Source organism: Scyliorhinus torazame, chromosome 5 (assembly GCF_047496885.1).
Source record: "Scyliorhinus torazame isolate Kashiwa2021f chromosome 5, sScyTor2.1, whole genome shotgun sequence".
Taxonomy (NCBI): domain Eukaryota; kingdom Metazoa; phylum Chordata; class Chondrichthyes; order Carcharhiniformes; family Scyliorhinidae; genus Scyliorhinus; species Scyliorhinus torazame.
Window position 1 is genome coordinate 246,933,417 of NC_092711.1, and position 11,983 is coordinate 246,945,399.

The window sequence follows — 11,983 nt, forward strand, 5'->3', positions numbered from 1 at the left end:
CCTCAACACTATCTGCCACTCCACCAACTTTGGTGTCATCCACGAACTTACTAATCAGACCGGCTACATTTTCCTCCAAATCGTTTATGGAGAGAAAGTCATTGATGAAGCAGCTTTAAATGGTTGGGCCTAGTACACTACCCTGAGGAACTCCTGTTCCTGTGCTGTATTGTTCTTTGTTCTTGAACCTGAGTCCCTGGCACTGTGAGGCAACAGTACTAATGACTGTGCCACCGTGCCGCCCCAACAATTTCAATAATGTCCTTGGGTGACTGTCTGTGTGGAGCTTGTACATTCTCCCCATGCCTGCGTGCATTTCTTCCGGGTGCTCCGGTTTCCTACCACAGTCCAAAGATGTGCAGGTTAGGTGGATTTTCCATACTAAATTGCCCCTTAGTGTTTAAAAAGGTTAGGTGGGGTTACTGGGTTACAGGGATAGGGTGGGGCAGGGTCAGTGCAGATTCAATGGGCCAAAGGCCTCCTTCTGCACTGTAGGGTGTCGAAGATTCTGTTAAGACTGTTTGACAGTTTTGATGCCAGCTTTTTAATTCTATATTTTTCTGAAACATTTGAGTTCAAATTCTCAAACTGTGATGGTGAAATTAGATCTTACGGGTTTAAAGAGGCAATTCTGTTAAACATGTATCACCACAGTAGAATAATGGCATAAATGGTCATGCCCTTTATAGCAGATAAGTGGTATGGTGTTTCTGTATGCTAAAATAGGAATCAATGGTATCCATTACCAATGTAATAGGGCTATAGGTTCTGCCAGGGTCGCTCAGCTCCTGACCTCGTCACAGCCTTAGTTCAAACATGGAAAAGAGATCTGAGCTTCAGAGCTGAGGTGAGAATAACGCCCCTTGATTTCAAGGCAACATTTAACTGAGTGTAGCATCAAGGAGTTTCTAACAAAGCTGGAGTCATGGGAATCGGAGAGAAATTCTCTACTGTTGGAGTCATACCTGGCACAGTGTGAAATGGTTGTGGTTGATGGAGGTCAATTACCTCCGTTCCAGGACATCACTGCAGGAGTTCCTCAGGGTAGTGTTCTAGGCCCAACCATTTAAAGCTGCTTCATCAATGACTTTCCCTCCATAATATGGTCATAAATGGGGATGTTTGCTGATGATTGCACAATGTTCGGCACCATTTGTGACTCCTCAGATACTGAAGCAGTTCATGTCCAAATGCAGCAAGATCTGGACAATATCCGGGCTTGGGCTGACAAGAGACAAGTAACATTGCACCACACGAGTGCCAGGCAATGACCATCTCCAGCAAGAGAGGATCTAACCATCGCCCCATGACCTTCAATGGCATTACCATCACTGAATCTCCTACTATCAACATCCTGGGGCTACCATTGACCAGAAACTGAACTGGACTGGCCATATAAATACAAAGGCTAGGAATCCTGCAGAAAGTGACTCACCTCCTGACTCCCTAACGTGTGTCCGCTAACGAGAAGGCACAAGTCAGGAGTGTAATGGAATAACCTCCACTTGCCTGGATGAGTGCAGCTCCACCAACACTCAACAAGTTCGACAGCATCCAGGACAAAGCACTTGATTGCTCCCCCATCCACAAATATTCAATTCCTCCACCATTGATGCACAGAACATAGAACATACAGTGCAGGAGGAGGCCATTTGGCTCATCAAGTCTGCACCGACCCACTTAAGCCAATAACCTCCTCCTAACCTTTTTTGGCCACTAAGGGCAATTTATCATGGCCACTCCACCTAACCTGCATGTCTTTGGACTGGGAGGAAATTGGAGCACCTGGAGGAAACCCACGCAGACACGGGGAGAACGTGCAGACTCCGCACAGACAGTGACCCAGTGGGTAATCAAACCTGGGACCCTGGCACTGTGATGCAACAGTGCTATCCACTTGTGCTACAGTAGCAACAATGTGTACCATCTACAAGATGCCCTGCAGGAACTCACCTAGGCTCCTTAGGCAGCACCTTCCAAACCCATGGCCAATACCATCTAGAAGAGCAAGAGCAACCGACACACCGTCGCCTGGAGGTTCCACTCCAAGCCACCCACCATCTTGAATTGGAAATGTATTGTTGGCCCTTCACTGCGGCTGGGTGAAAATCCTGGATCTTCCTCCCTAACAGCACTGTGGGTTAACTTACACCACATGGGACTTCAGTGGTTCAAGAAGGCAACTCATCACCAAATGTTCTGGGGCAATTAGGGATGGGTAATAAATGCTGGCCTAGCCAGCAACACCCATTTTCCAGGAATGAATATTTTAAAAAGTAACAGCATTTCAGTAAAAACAACTTCATGTTAGTTCATCTTTGTTTAGTTAGTTGCCACCTGCCAGTGACAATGACAATGAAATTGCCCAATGTAGAATATTCTCGGCAATGTTGCCACCCAAAATAGAATGAGTGAACTCCTCAAACCAGAATGCAGCCGGGAAGAATTTGATTAGAGGCACAAAATTGTGACATCTGCGGGTTTGAACTTCCATTTCAACCATGTTCTCGAAATCCTGAAAATTCCTGACGTGCACAACGTATTTGCGTTAGACTGTTGCGTTTCAAAGTCCGGTGGGATACAACACAGCAAAACAGCACAATGCAGATGTCAATGCTGGAAAGTGTGACATGGATTAAACCCCTTAAAGCTAATGAAGCCATTTTTAAAAAATAGGCTTAGATGTAAAGTTACATATTTTCAAACAAATGTTGAAGGGAATTTGAAGGGATTTGCATGTATATGGTGATATCCTGGGAGTTGGATGTTTCTTGATTTTGGAGTGGGGGGGGGGGGTGAGGTGGTTGTGGTGAAGGGGGATTAAAAGTAGGCAGTTTGGTTTGAGTTTGATGGGAGGATGGTCTGTGGAGCTGACCCTCAATCCTACCTCAGTATAAGAGAGTGTCTGTTTGAGACACGGCTGACGGGCTTGCATTCCTCAGGATAAAGGTTCTGTGCTTTTCTCTTTGTTTTGGTATTCAAGCCAGCCTTCATCTGAGTGCCTCTGGGCTCCAGGGACTGCCCGTAAGGAGACGCTGCCGGGTTTGAGAGAGCGACAGACGGCTGGCACCTAGGCCAGGGTTCCAAGTCTGTGCTGGGCTGTCGTCTGCAGCTAGTTTTACGATAAATGAAAATCCGGCTTGTAAATCCTCCAGAATGAATCTTGGAAGTCAGAAAAAAAATGGGGGCAAAACATAAACTAAGGCTGAAACTAAAAAACAAATAAGGTATTATGCTCCGCAAAGGTAAAGTTAAACATTCCAGAAGATGTAACTGAGAATGTTTTATGTTCATGTGTGTTAAAAGAACAATACAATTAAAGTGATTCAATTTAAAGTTATTTCCGGTGCACACTTTAGCATCTTGTGATTAATATTTCAGCAATCAATCACTTCTAATCGAGTGATTTATTGCTGAAACCGTGTTTGGAGTTGACACAACACAAGTCAATCGTCAATTTCTTCCGACTAGTCGGCGAAGGGTGGCATAATCCCTATCCAGAAAAATAAATCATACAACCCAGTTAACAAAGCAATTTATATAAAAGTGGAAAGGAGATGTTGAAGAGATGGGTGTTTAAAACACGTGATGGTTTCAGTTTATTGGAACGCTATGTTTTGTTCTCTGGTGCGTTAGTCAGTCGGGGAGAGATGAAAGTTGACTGTATTGTATCGGCGCTGTAAGAAGGTTGGAGCGAATAAAACTCACGCCTAATCCTGTCTCTGTTGGACAAGCAGTTCAGAGGCTTTGTTAACCTTGTGACCTCGCAGTCAGTGTCAAACTGAACTAGAGTCCCCTCCTCTGTACCCTGGTGTGATATGTTGGAAGATGATTGAGGAGAATGGTTTGGAGCGAAGAAGGGCTGGAAAATGTGTCTTGCAACAGTCATTCAGACATCTACAGAACCAAATCATACCACTTGATGACGGCAGCACCCCCCCCCCCCCCCCCCGACCACTCCACCCCCTGCCCCCTCCACCCACACAACCCCGTCCAGCCACACACAACCCCGTCCACCCACACACAACCCCGTCCACAGACAATACTGACCGGTGAGATTTTACATTTTGCAAATCACAGATTTATTGCAAGACTTGGATGCTATCCCAGCCGGATCTCTCCCGTTGAGGTACGACCAAGAGCCCAGAACTTCATTAAACAAAAAATGTTTCGAAATTTCAGTGTCAACGAGAAAGCACTTTGCGAATGAGGCGGACAGGAGCCCCGGCTTTCTGTCCCATTCAGGTAATGCTAACAGGTGGGGAATCCTCAGCACTTGTACAGAGTTAGCACGTCTGCCAGGAATCCAGGGAAGATCAGCATATCTCCCCCCTCTCTCTAAGGTTATCTCAGTTTTAAACTCATGAGTAATGGCTTTGAACAGATCGAACATATTAATCAATTGTGTTTAAATGTATGTCTCTTGCCCGAGTACATTTGAACACTGTCTAAATCGCACTCAGTGTAAATTAGATTATTATTTTTCCTTTGAAAGATGATGTAAGTTTGTACAGGAGAACAAATCACGGCAGTTCCAGCGCTCCCAATAGTTTGGGGGGTAGGTCTCCACTAAAAGGTTGCTCGCTCTGCCCCGGCACACAGCCGGTGAGTGAACAAGCTCGCTTTAAATACTTCACCAATGGCCCACAACCGGATGCGGAGGAACCTCTGGGACGGCAAATGGCCTATTCGATTTCACGTGGATGACGCCATTTAGCCATGAGCTATAACCGGGCAAATCCCTGTACAACTGAGGAGAGTGTGGAGCCGGGATGGGAGTGTGTGTGGGTGTGTGGGCGCGGGCATCATTCCTGTCCTTCCTCTCCTCCTGTCGCCTCTGCATTCGTGCATTGAGCCGCTAGCAGAGCTGTGGGACTGGGGAAAGGGGTCTGCTGTTTCTCCCACTTCCCACCTCATCACTGATCGCTCACAGCCCAGGGACACGGCGCCCTTCACTCCGGGAGCTTGTCATTGATCGGATATAGTGGCTGCACTTGAGGCAGAGCAGACAAGGTTACTGCCACAGTCTGTATCCAGCGGCATCGCAAAGGAACAGCTCCCATCTTCCGCGAGGTGAGCACCACAGAATATGACCTGGTTTAATGTATATTCCCATCCACCGTGTCTGCTGTGCGCTTAACTTGTTCAAGACTGCAGTCGGAGGTCTCTGCAGGGTTAACACGCATTTCGGGCAATTGCAACGAAAAAAAAACCTTTCCGATCATTGATCACTTATCCCTCAACACCAAGGGATTGCATTAAGCTAGACCCGGCTGCAGCGTACTGTTACTGCTATGAAGGGAGGGGGTGAGGGGTGGGGAGGAGGAGATAATATTTAATATCGATCAAAACCTGAGTAGCCTCATTTTAATGTAACTGCACGAGGAAACGGATCCAGCCACATCCATTACACAGTCTGGAAAGAGGCTGAAGGTAGACTTGGGAAGTTTACTGACAGTGTTTAATGTGAACACTGGCAACTGGCGGGACAAATCCGTCACCTGAATTTCATGGTAAATGTTTAACTTTTTAAACTGGGACCGGGGAGGGAGGGGGGGGGGGGTAAACAGACGATTTTCTTTCTTAAATGATATTGGTGGTCTACTTATTTTTGCAATTTATGCATTTTTTTTTGCATTTATGTGTTTGCATTTACAATTTTGCTTGGGATGGACCTTGTCACCTTCATTTAAGTGACATGTTAACCGCACACCCGGGGTGGGGATGAATGGGCATGTTGTAAGTGCTCTTCGAGTTGGGTGGGATTTGGTTTTTTTGGGGGTGGGGTGGGGGACAGCTGGAGGTCCCACTCTGCGAAATGAGGTCCAGTTAGGGCGGTCGGCTGTGTGTGTGTGATCAGCTCATGGCGCTGTTTAATGGCCCTGGTACAGTATTTGACTTTTCCGCATGTAGTATCCATTTCAAGCCAGCTTTGCTGTATCGGATTCGGCGCATCCGGAGTTGCAAACTCGCTGCCATTCAATAGCAATTGGAAGAGAGTGCTGCTCCTCCGGGTCCCAGCGCCCACTGTCACTTTACTCCAGCCTGACTCCTGAAGCACACACCTCCTGGAATAAAGCAGAGAGAGAGAGTGCTGCAAAGTACTCATCGGCCGGGGGCCAGGCGGCACCTCCGGGATCTGGTAGGGAAATTCTCCTGAGTTGTGGTTACACATTTCACCCCGCTTTGAAAATTCGGCAGAGTGCGATGAGAATATTCCTTTCGGGAGTGGGCAATCTCTCTTAACTTTTACAGACCGTGGCCTTGATTCAGTCCCGGGCCGGATGAATCTTTTATCCATATCGGTGGATGGTTTATTTTGGAGGGATAACACAGTTAGTGCGATGTCAGCTCCCAGTTCACTGCCGAGGGAACGGTGTGGGGTTTAAAGTGGGTTGGAGAAGGCGCTGGGCACAGGCTCCAAGTGTGTGAGGGAGGAGTCCTTAGATTGGGGACGTCTCGATTGCCCACTTTTTTAGCTGGGCGGATAAGGGGGAACATGTCATCTCTTTGGGAAGGCAAATAGATTGGATACAGATAAGCAGAGAGAATTGGTCATGTGTCAGCTTTTAGTTGAAGCGCCGCCTTCATTACATTGACTGAATGTCACCCAAACCATTTCATGCTTGTCCATTTTGAGGGGCAATAGTGCTCCAGATAAACGCTCGTTGTACCATCCGTGCAGCTCCGTGCCAATGGATGGTGCCAAGCTCATGCCAACCTTTCCTCGCCTTTCACAGCTCGCAGTCTGCGGCCTGGCTGAAGGTTAAACCCGGGCTGACTAAGGAGGCTGTGTGTGTGAGTGGTCACTCTGAACAAGCAAGAGGCTGAGCCGCCGGTTTAAACACATGGGCCTGCCTCCTATTGAAAATGAACCCACCTGGGACCTGCCCTGGGGAGCGGGTGGCATCTTTCTGGGCAGGGTTGTTGGATAATTCGATTGTGTGTTCCAATCCGGCTACTCCTGGGGCAATGTTTTGACGAGACCCTCAAACCGTATCCCCTCCCCCCCCCCCCGCACCGCCAAGCTGGCATTGTTTCAACAAGCCCCGTTTCATGGTACCAGGAGTGGAGAAGGGGGAAGGAGATGGGGAAGGTACTGAAGGGCCGGGGTATGCGAGAGGTCACTGAGAGGGGTGGGGTATGGGGGGGGGGGGGGTCACAGGCACGCTGGGGTATGGGGGGGGGGTCTCTGAGAGGGGTGGGTATGGGGGAGGTCACTGAGAGGGGTGGGGTATGGGGGGTCACCGAGAGGGGTGGAGTACGGGGGGTCACTGAGAGGGGTGGGGTATGGGGGTCACTGAGAGGGGTGGGGTATGGGGGTGTCACAGACAGGCCGGGGTATGGGGGGTCACTGAGAGGGCTGGGATATGGGGGGGTCACTGAAGGGGGGTGACGTATGGAGGGGGTCAGTGAGAGGGCTCGGGTATGGGGCGTCACTGAGAGGGGTGGGGTATGGGGTTCACCGAGAGGGCTGGGGTATGGGGGGAGGTACTGAGAGGGCTGGGGTATGGGGGGGGGTCACTGAGAGGGGTGGGGTATGGGGGGTCACTGAGAGGGGTGGGGTATGGGGTTAACTGAGAGGGCTGGGCTATGGGGCAAGGTAATGAGAGGGCTGGGGGATGGGGGGGTCACTGAGAGGGGTGGGGTATTGGGGGTCACTGAGGGGTGGGGTATGGGGGGGTCACTGAGAGGGGTGGGGAATGGGGGGTCACTGAGGGGTGGGGTATGGGGGGTCACAGAGGGGTGGGGAATGGGGGGTCACTGAGGGGTGGGGTATGGGGGTCACTGAGAGGGGTGGGGAATGGGCGGAGGTACTGAGAGGGTGGGGTATGAGGGGATGGGTCACTGACAGGCTGGGGCATGGGGGGTCAATGAGGGGGCTGCGGTATGGGGGGAATCACTGAGGGGGCTGGGGTATGGGGGAGTCACTGAAAGGGTGGGGTATGAGGGGATGGGTCACAGACAGGCCGGGGTAAGGGGGGATTTCTGAGAGGGCTGGGGTATGGGGGGTCACTGAGGGGTGGGGTATGGTGGTGTCACTGAGAGGGGTGGGGGGTCACTGAGGGGTGGGGTATGGGGGGGTCAGTGAGAGGGGTGGGGTATGGAGGGGGTCAGTGCGAGGGGTGGGGTATGGAGGGGGTCAGTGAGCGGGGTGGGGTATGGGGTTCACTGAGAGGGCTGGGGTTTAGGGGGGTCAATGAGAGGGGTGGAGTATGGGGGAGGTACTGAGAGGGCTGGGGAATGGGGGTGGTTCCCTGTGAGGGCTGGGGTATAGGGGGGTCAATGAGAGGGGTGGGGTAAGGTCTGGGGAATGTGGGGGGGGTCCCTGTGAGGGCTGGGGTATAGGGGGACAATGAGAGGGATGGGGTATGGGGGGGTCAATGAGAGCGGTGGGTTATGGGGGGTGGTCACAGACAGGCTGGGGTATGGGGGGGTCTCTGAGAGGGCTGGGGTATGGGGGGTGTCACAGACAGGCTGGGGTATGGGGAGTCTCTGAGAGGGCTGGGGTATGGGGGGCCTCTGAGAGGGCTGGGGTATGGGGGGTGTCACAGACAGGCTGGGGTATGGGGGGTCTCTGAGAGGGCTGGGGTATGGGGGGTCTCTGAGAGGGCTGGGGTATGGGGGGTCTCTGAGAGGGCTGTGGTATAGGGGGGTCACTGAGAGGGCTGGGGTATGGGGGTGGTGTCACAGACAGGCTGGGGTATGGGGGTGGTCTCTGAGAGGGCTGGGGTATGGGGTGGTCTCTGAGAGGGCTGGGGTATGGGGGGGTCACTGAGAGGGCTGGGGTATGGGGGGTGTCACAGACAGGCTGGGGTATGGGGGTCTCTGAGAGGGCTGGGGTATGGGGGGTCTCTGAGAGGGCTGGGGTATGGGGGGGTGTCACAGACAGGCTGGGGTATGGGGGGTCTCTGAGAGGGCTGGGGTATGGGGGGTCACTGAGTGGGCTGGGGCATGGGGGGGCACTGAGAGGGGTGGGGTATGGGGGGTCTCTGAGAGGGCTGGGGTATGGGGGGTCACTGAGTGGGCTGGGGTATGGGGTGTGGTGTCACAGACAAGCTGGGGTATGAGGGGTCTCTGAGTGGGCTGGGGCACCGGGGGGGGGGTCTCTGAGAGGGCTGGGGTATGGGGGTCACTGAGTGGGCTGGGGCATGGGGGTCACTGAGTGGGCTGGGGTATGGGGGGTCACTGAGTGGGCTGGGGCATGGGGGGTCACTGAGTGGGCTAGGGTATCGGGGGTCACTGAGTGGGCTGGGGCATGGGGGGGGCACTGAGAGGGCTGGGGTATGGGGGGTTCCCTGTGAGGGCTGGGGTATGGGGGGTGAATGAGAAGGCTGGGGCATGGGGGGGTCACTGAGAGGGGTGGGCAATGGGCGGTATTGTGTGCGTGCTGGAGGACTCCTCCTGAAGGAGGTTCCAGTGTACTAGCTGGGTGGGTATTGCCTCTGTATCTTGCTGATCCCTCTCTCTCTCTGCCCTGTCCCTAGGTCTGACCAATGTGCACTCAGCCCCCGGGCCTGCACCCAGCACGTTCAGATGGAAACGGCAGCAGCGCTCCCCTCGTCCCTCTCCCTCCAGCTGGCTCACGACAGGGGGCGGCAGCGGGTTGACCCTGAGCCCGGGGACGTGCAGCCGGGGCCGGTGCTGTCGATCGGTCAGATTCGGGCAATCCGAGCCAACAACGACTATGTGGAGCGGCCCCTGATCCTCCGGGCAAAGATCAACGCAGGCAGCCCGCCCGGCTCGGGGCAGAAGTGGGAGAGGGCGGCCGAGCCGAGCCTGGCCGTGCCGGAAGCGCGCTCCTCAGCCCAGCTTCACCAGCAGCTGCAGCAACACTTGAGCAGGTCAACGAGCACGGTGAGCTCAGCCTCCCGCAGCAGCAGCACCTCGGAGCAGAGGCTGCTGCTCAGTTTGAGTTCGTCTCCTTCTGGCCCAGGGATTATCAGGGCGCAGCCCAAAGCTGACCTCAAAGGCGATTTCAACAAGGTTCCTGGCGTCGAGGACTGGAGCCAACACTCTCTGCGGTGCGAGCAATGCGGGAAGTGCAAATGCAGCGACTGCACGGCTCCCAGGACTCTGCCTTCGTGCTGGCTCTGTGACCAGAGGTGCCTTTGCTCCTTCCAGAGCGCCCTGGACTATGGCACTTGTCTGTGCTGTGTCAAGGGCCTCTTCTACCATTGCTCGAGCGATGACGAGGACAACTGTGCGGACAACCCGTGCTCCTGCAGCCCAGGCCACCGCTGCGCCCGCTGGACCGCCATGGGCATCCTCTCCATCCTCTTGCCCTGCCTGTGGTGTTACCTGCCAGCTAAGGGATGCCTCCGGCTCTGCCAGGGGTGTTACGACGGCGTCAAGCGACCGGGCTGCAGGTGCAAGAACTCAAACACCGTGTGCAGGAAGTTCTCCAACACAACGTGTCCTAAAACCCTGGAGAAACCTTTGTGACCAAGGCCCTCCTGCTAAATCCGCGACCAAGGTTAACGAACCCTGTGGAAGTTCAGAAGGCACATTCTCCAAAGCTTCCCTTGAGTGAGGTCGGCGAGGGGAGATCACATTGTTTCTCACGCCCAGGCCCCTAGGACAGGCACAAGATGATCTGACGTGGCGGGGTTGCTGAACTCTCAGTTGGAAGTTTGAATAAAGCACCTTCCTGATGACTAGCTCTACAACCTGAAGTTTGAGCGTTTAAAATCGACCCAGGGAAAAGGGACCGTCAATCCCCTTCATATTATGCACCTTTCGTGTGGGTCCTTCCTATGTTCATTACAGGCTCCAGTCAGTTAATTTCGCCCACAAACTCCCCATTGTCATATATCTCAACAATATGGACAGAAATACATTTGATTACCAACCCCAACCCCCCCCCCCCCCTCCACAAAAAACAAAGCCCCTTCACCATTCTGAACGATGACCATCTTCACACAATGGGGGTTTCTTCACCTGACGCCCTCGGACCTGGAGGCAATACCCCCCGCCCCCTATGCCCACCATCACTCCCAGTGCTGGGACCCCGGAGTAGCCATTGCCAGATGGTCTGTCCACAGTAAAGCCACTCAGTTTCCGGGAAAACCATGCAAATTGTCTTCACTATCGACGCATTAAATATTTATTGCTTGGCTTAGAAATGTGATATGGTCAACCGGAAATATATTCTCTCTCTCAACCGCCAACACCGTTCTTATTGACATTTTCGCGCAGTTGAGTTGTAGAATTAAGTTTGAAACCGTTTTGATTCTTTGCTCCCTGGATCCTGAGGGCGATGGTTTTTTTTTTAAAGGGTGGTGTTGGAGGTGATTCGGGAGCGTGCAGAAAGCTGATGCTTCGTAGGGAGAACTGTCGCCTTCTCGGATTCATGTCCACTGGGCGAGGTTCAGATTGACTGTAGACGTGTTTTCATGTCTGGATGGTAGGTTGGAGGGTGGGGGGGGGGGGGGGGGGCTGCTGGGCAGGGGGTGGGGGCGTATTGAAGAGGGTCACTTCCATCTATGAGAAAGTGCTTGGCTCACTGGTGCTGAGTTGTACTATGTCGATGTGCTGGTGAGAATGCCTCACACTCACTCATTCTCCTCCCTCCCACCTGGAGCATAAGGCCATAAGATATAGGAGCAGAATTGGGCCACTCGGCCAATCGAGTCTGCTCCGCCATTCAATCGTGTGTTCTTCAGTCCAGGAACCCTTGAGCAAGATCTTCACCCCACTTTTACCCTGATGTGGAGTTCAAGGCATTTGCCACATTGAATCGCGCCACGTCCTGCTAAACCCTGATATTGTCAATGGCGGGGGCATCTCTGCTTTGCTTTGACATTCATTATCAGTACGAAGTCTTACAACACCAGGTTAAAGTCCAACAGGTTTGTTTCGATGTCACTAGCTTTCGGAGCGCTGCTCCTTCCTCAGGTGAAGGAAGGAGGAAGGTGAGGAAGGAGCAGCGCTCCGAAAGCTAGTGACATCGAAACAAACCTGTTGGACTTTAACCTGGTGT

The 11,983-nt window shown here is 52.7% G+C and overlaps 1 protein-coding gene across 3 annotated transcripts; it reads left to right on the top strand.

Moving 5' to 3' along the window:
• The first annotated feature begins 4,639 nt into the window (after positions 1–4,639).
• LOC140421017 (protein sprouty homolog 2) lies at positions 4,640–11,413 on the top strand. 3 transcript variants are annotated; one of them, XM_072505302.1, is made up of 2 exons: positions 4,640–5,073; positions 9,489–11,413. In XM_072505302.1, exon 2 carries the CDS (start codon positions 9,538–9,540, stop codon positions 10,444–10,446), a length of 909 nt encoding a protein of 302 aa, XP_072361403.1. In that variant the 5' UTR covers positions 4,640–5,073; positions 9,489–9,537; the 3' UTR covers positions 10,447–11,413. The 3 variants fall into 3 exon arrangements, with proteins under 3 accessions (XP_072361403.1, XP_072361404.1, XP_072361405.1); XM_072505303.1 differs by lacking the exon at positions 4,640–5,073 and adding an exon at positions 5,370–5,513; XM_072505304.1 differs by lacking the exon at positions 4,640–5,073 and adding an exon at positions 5,928–6,142.
• Positions 11,414–11,983: the final 570 nt, after the last annotated feature.

What these genes read in the sequence shown, in the direction of transcription:
- LOC140421017 (XM_072505302.1), top strand. Translation starts at nt 9,538, where the DNA reads ATGGAAACGGCAGCAGCGCTCCCCTCGTCCCTCTCCCTCCAGCTGGCT.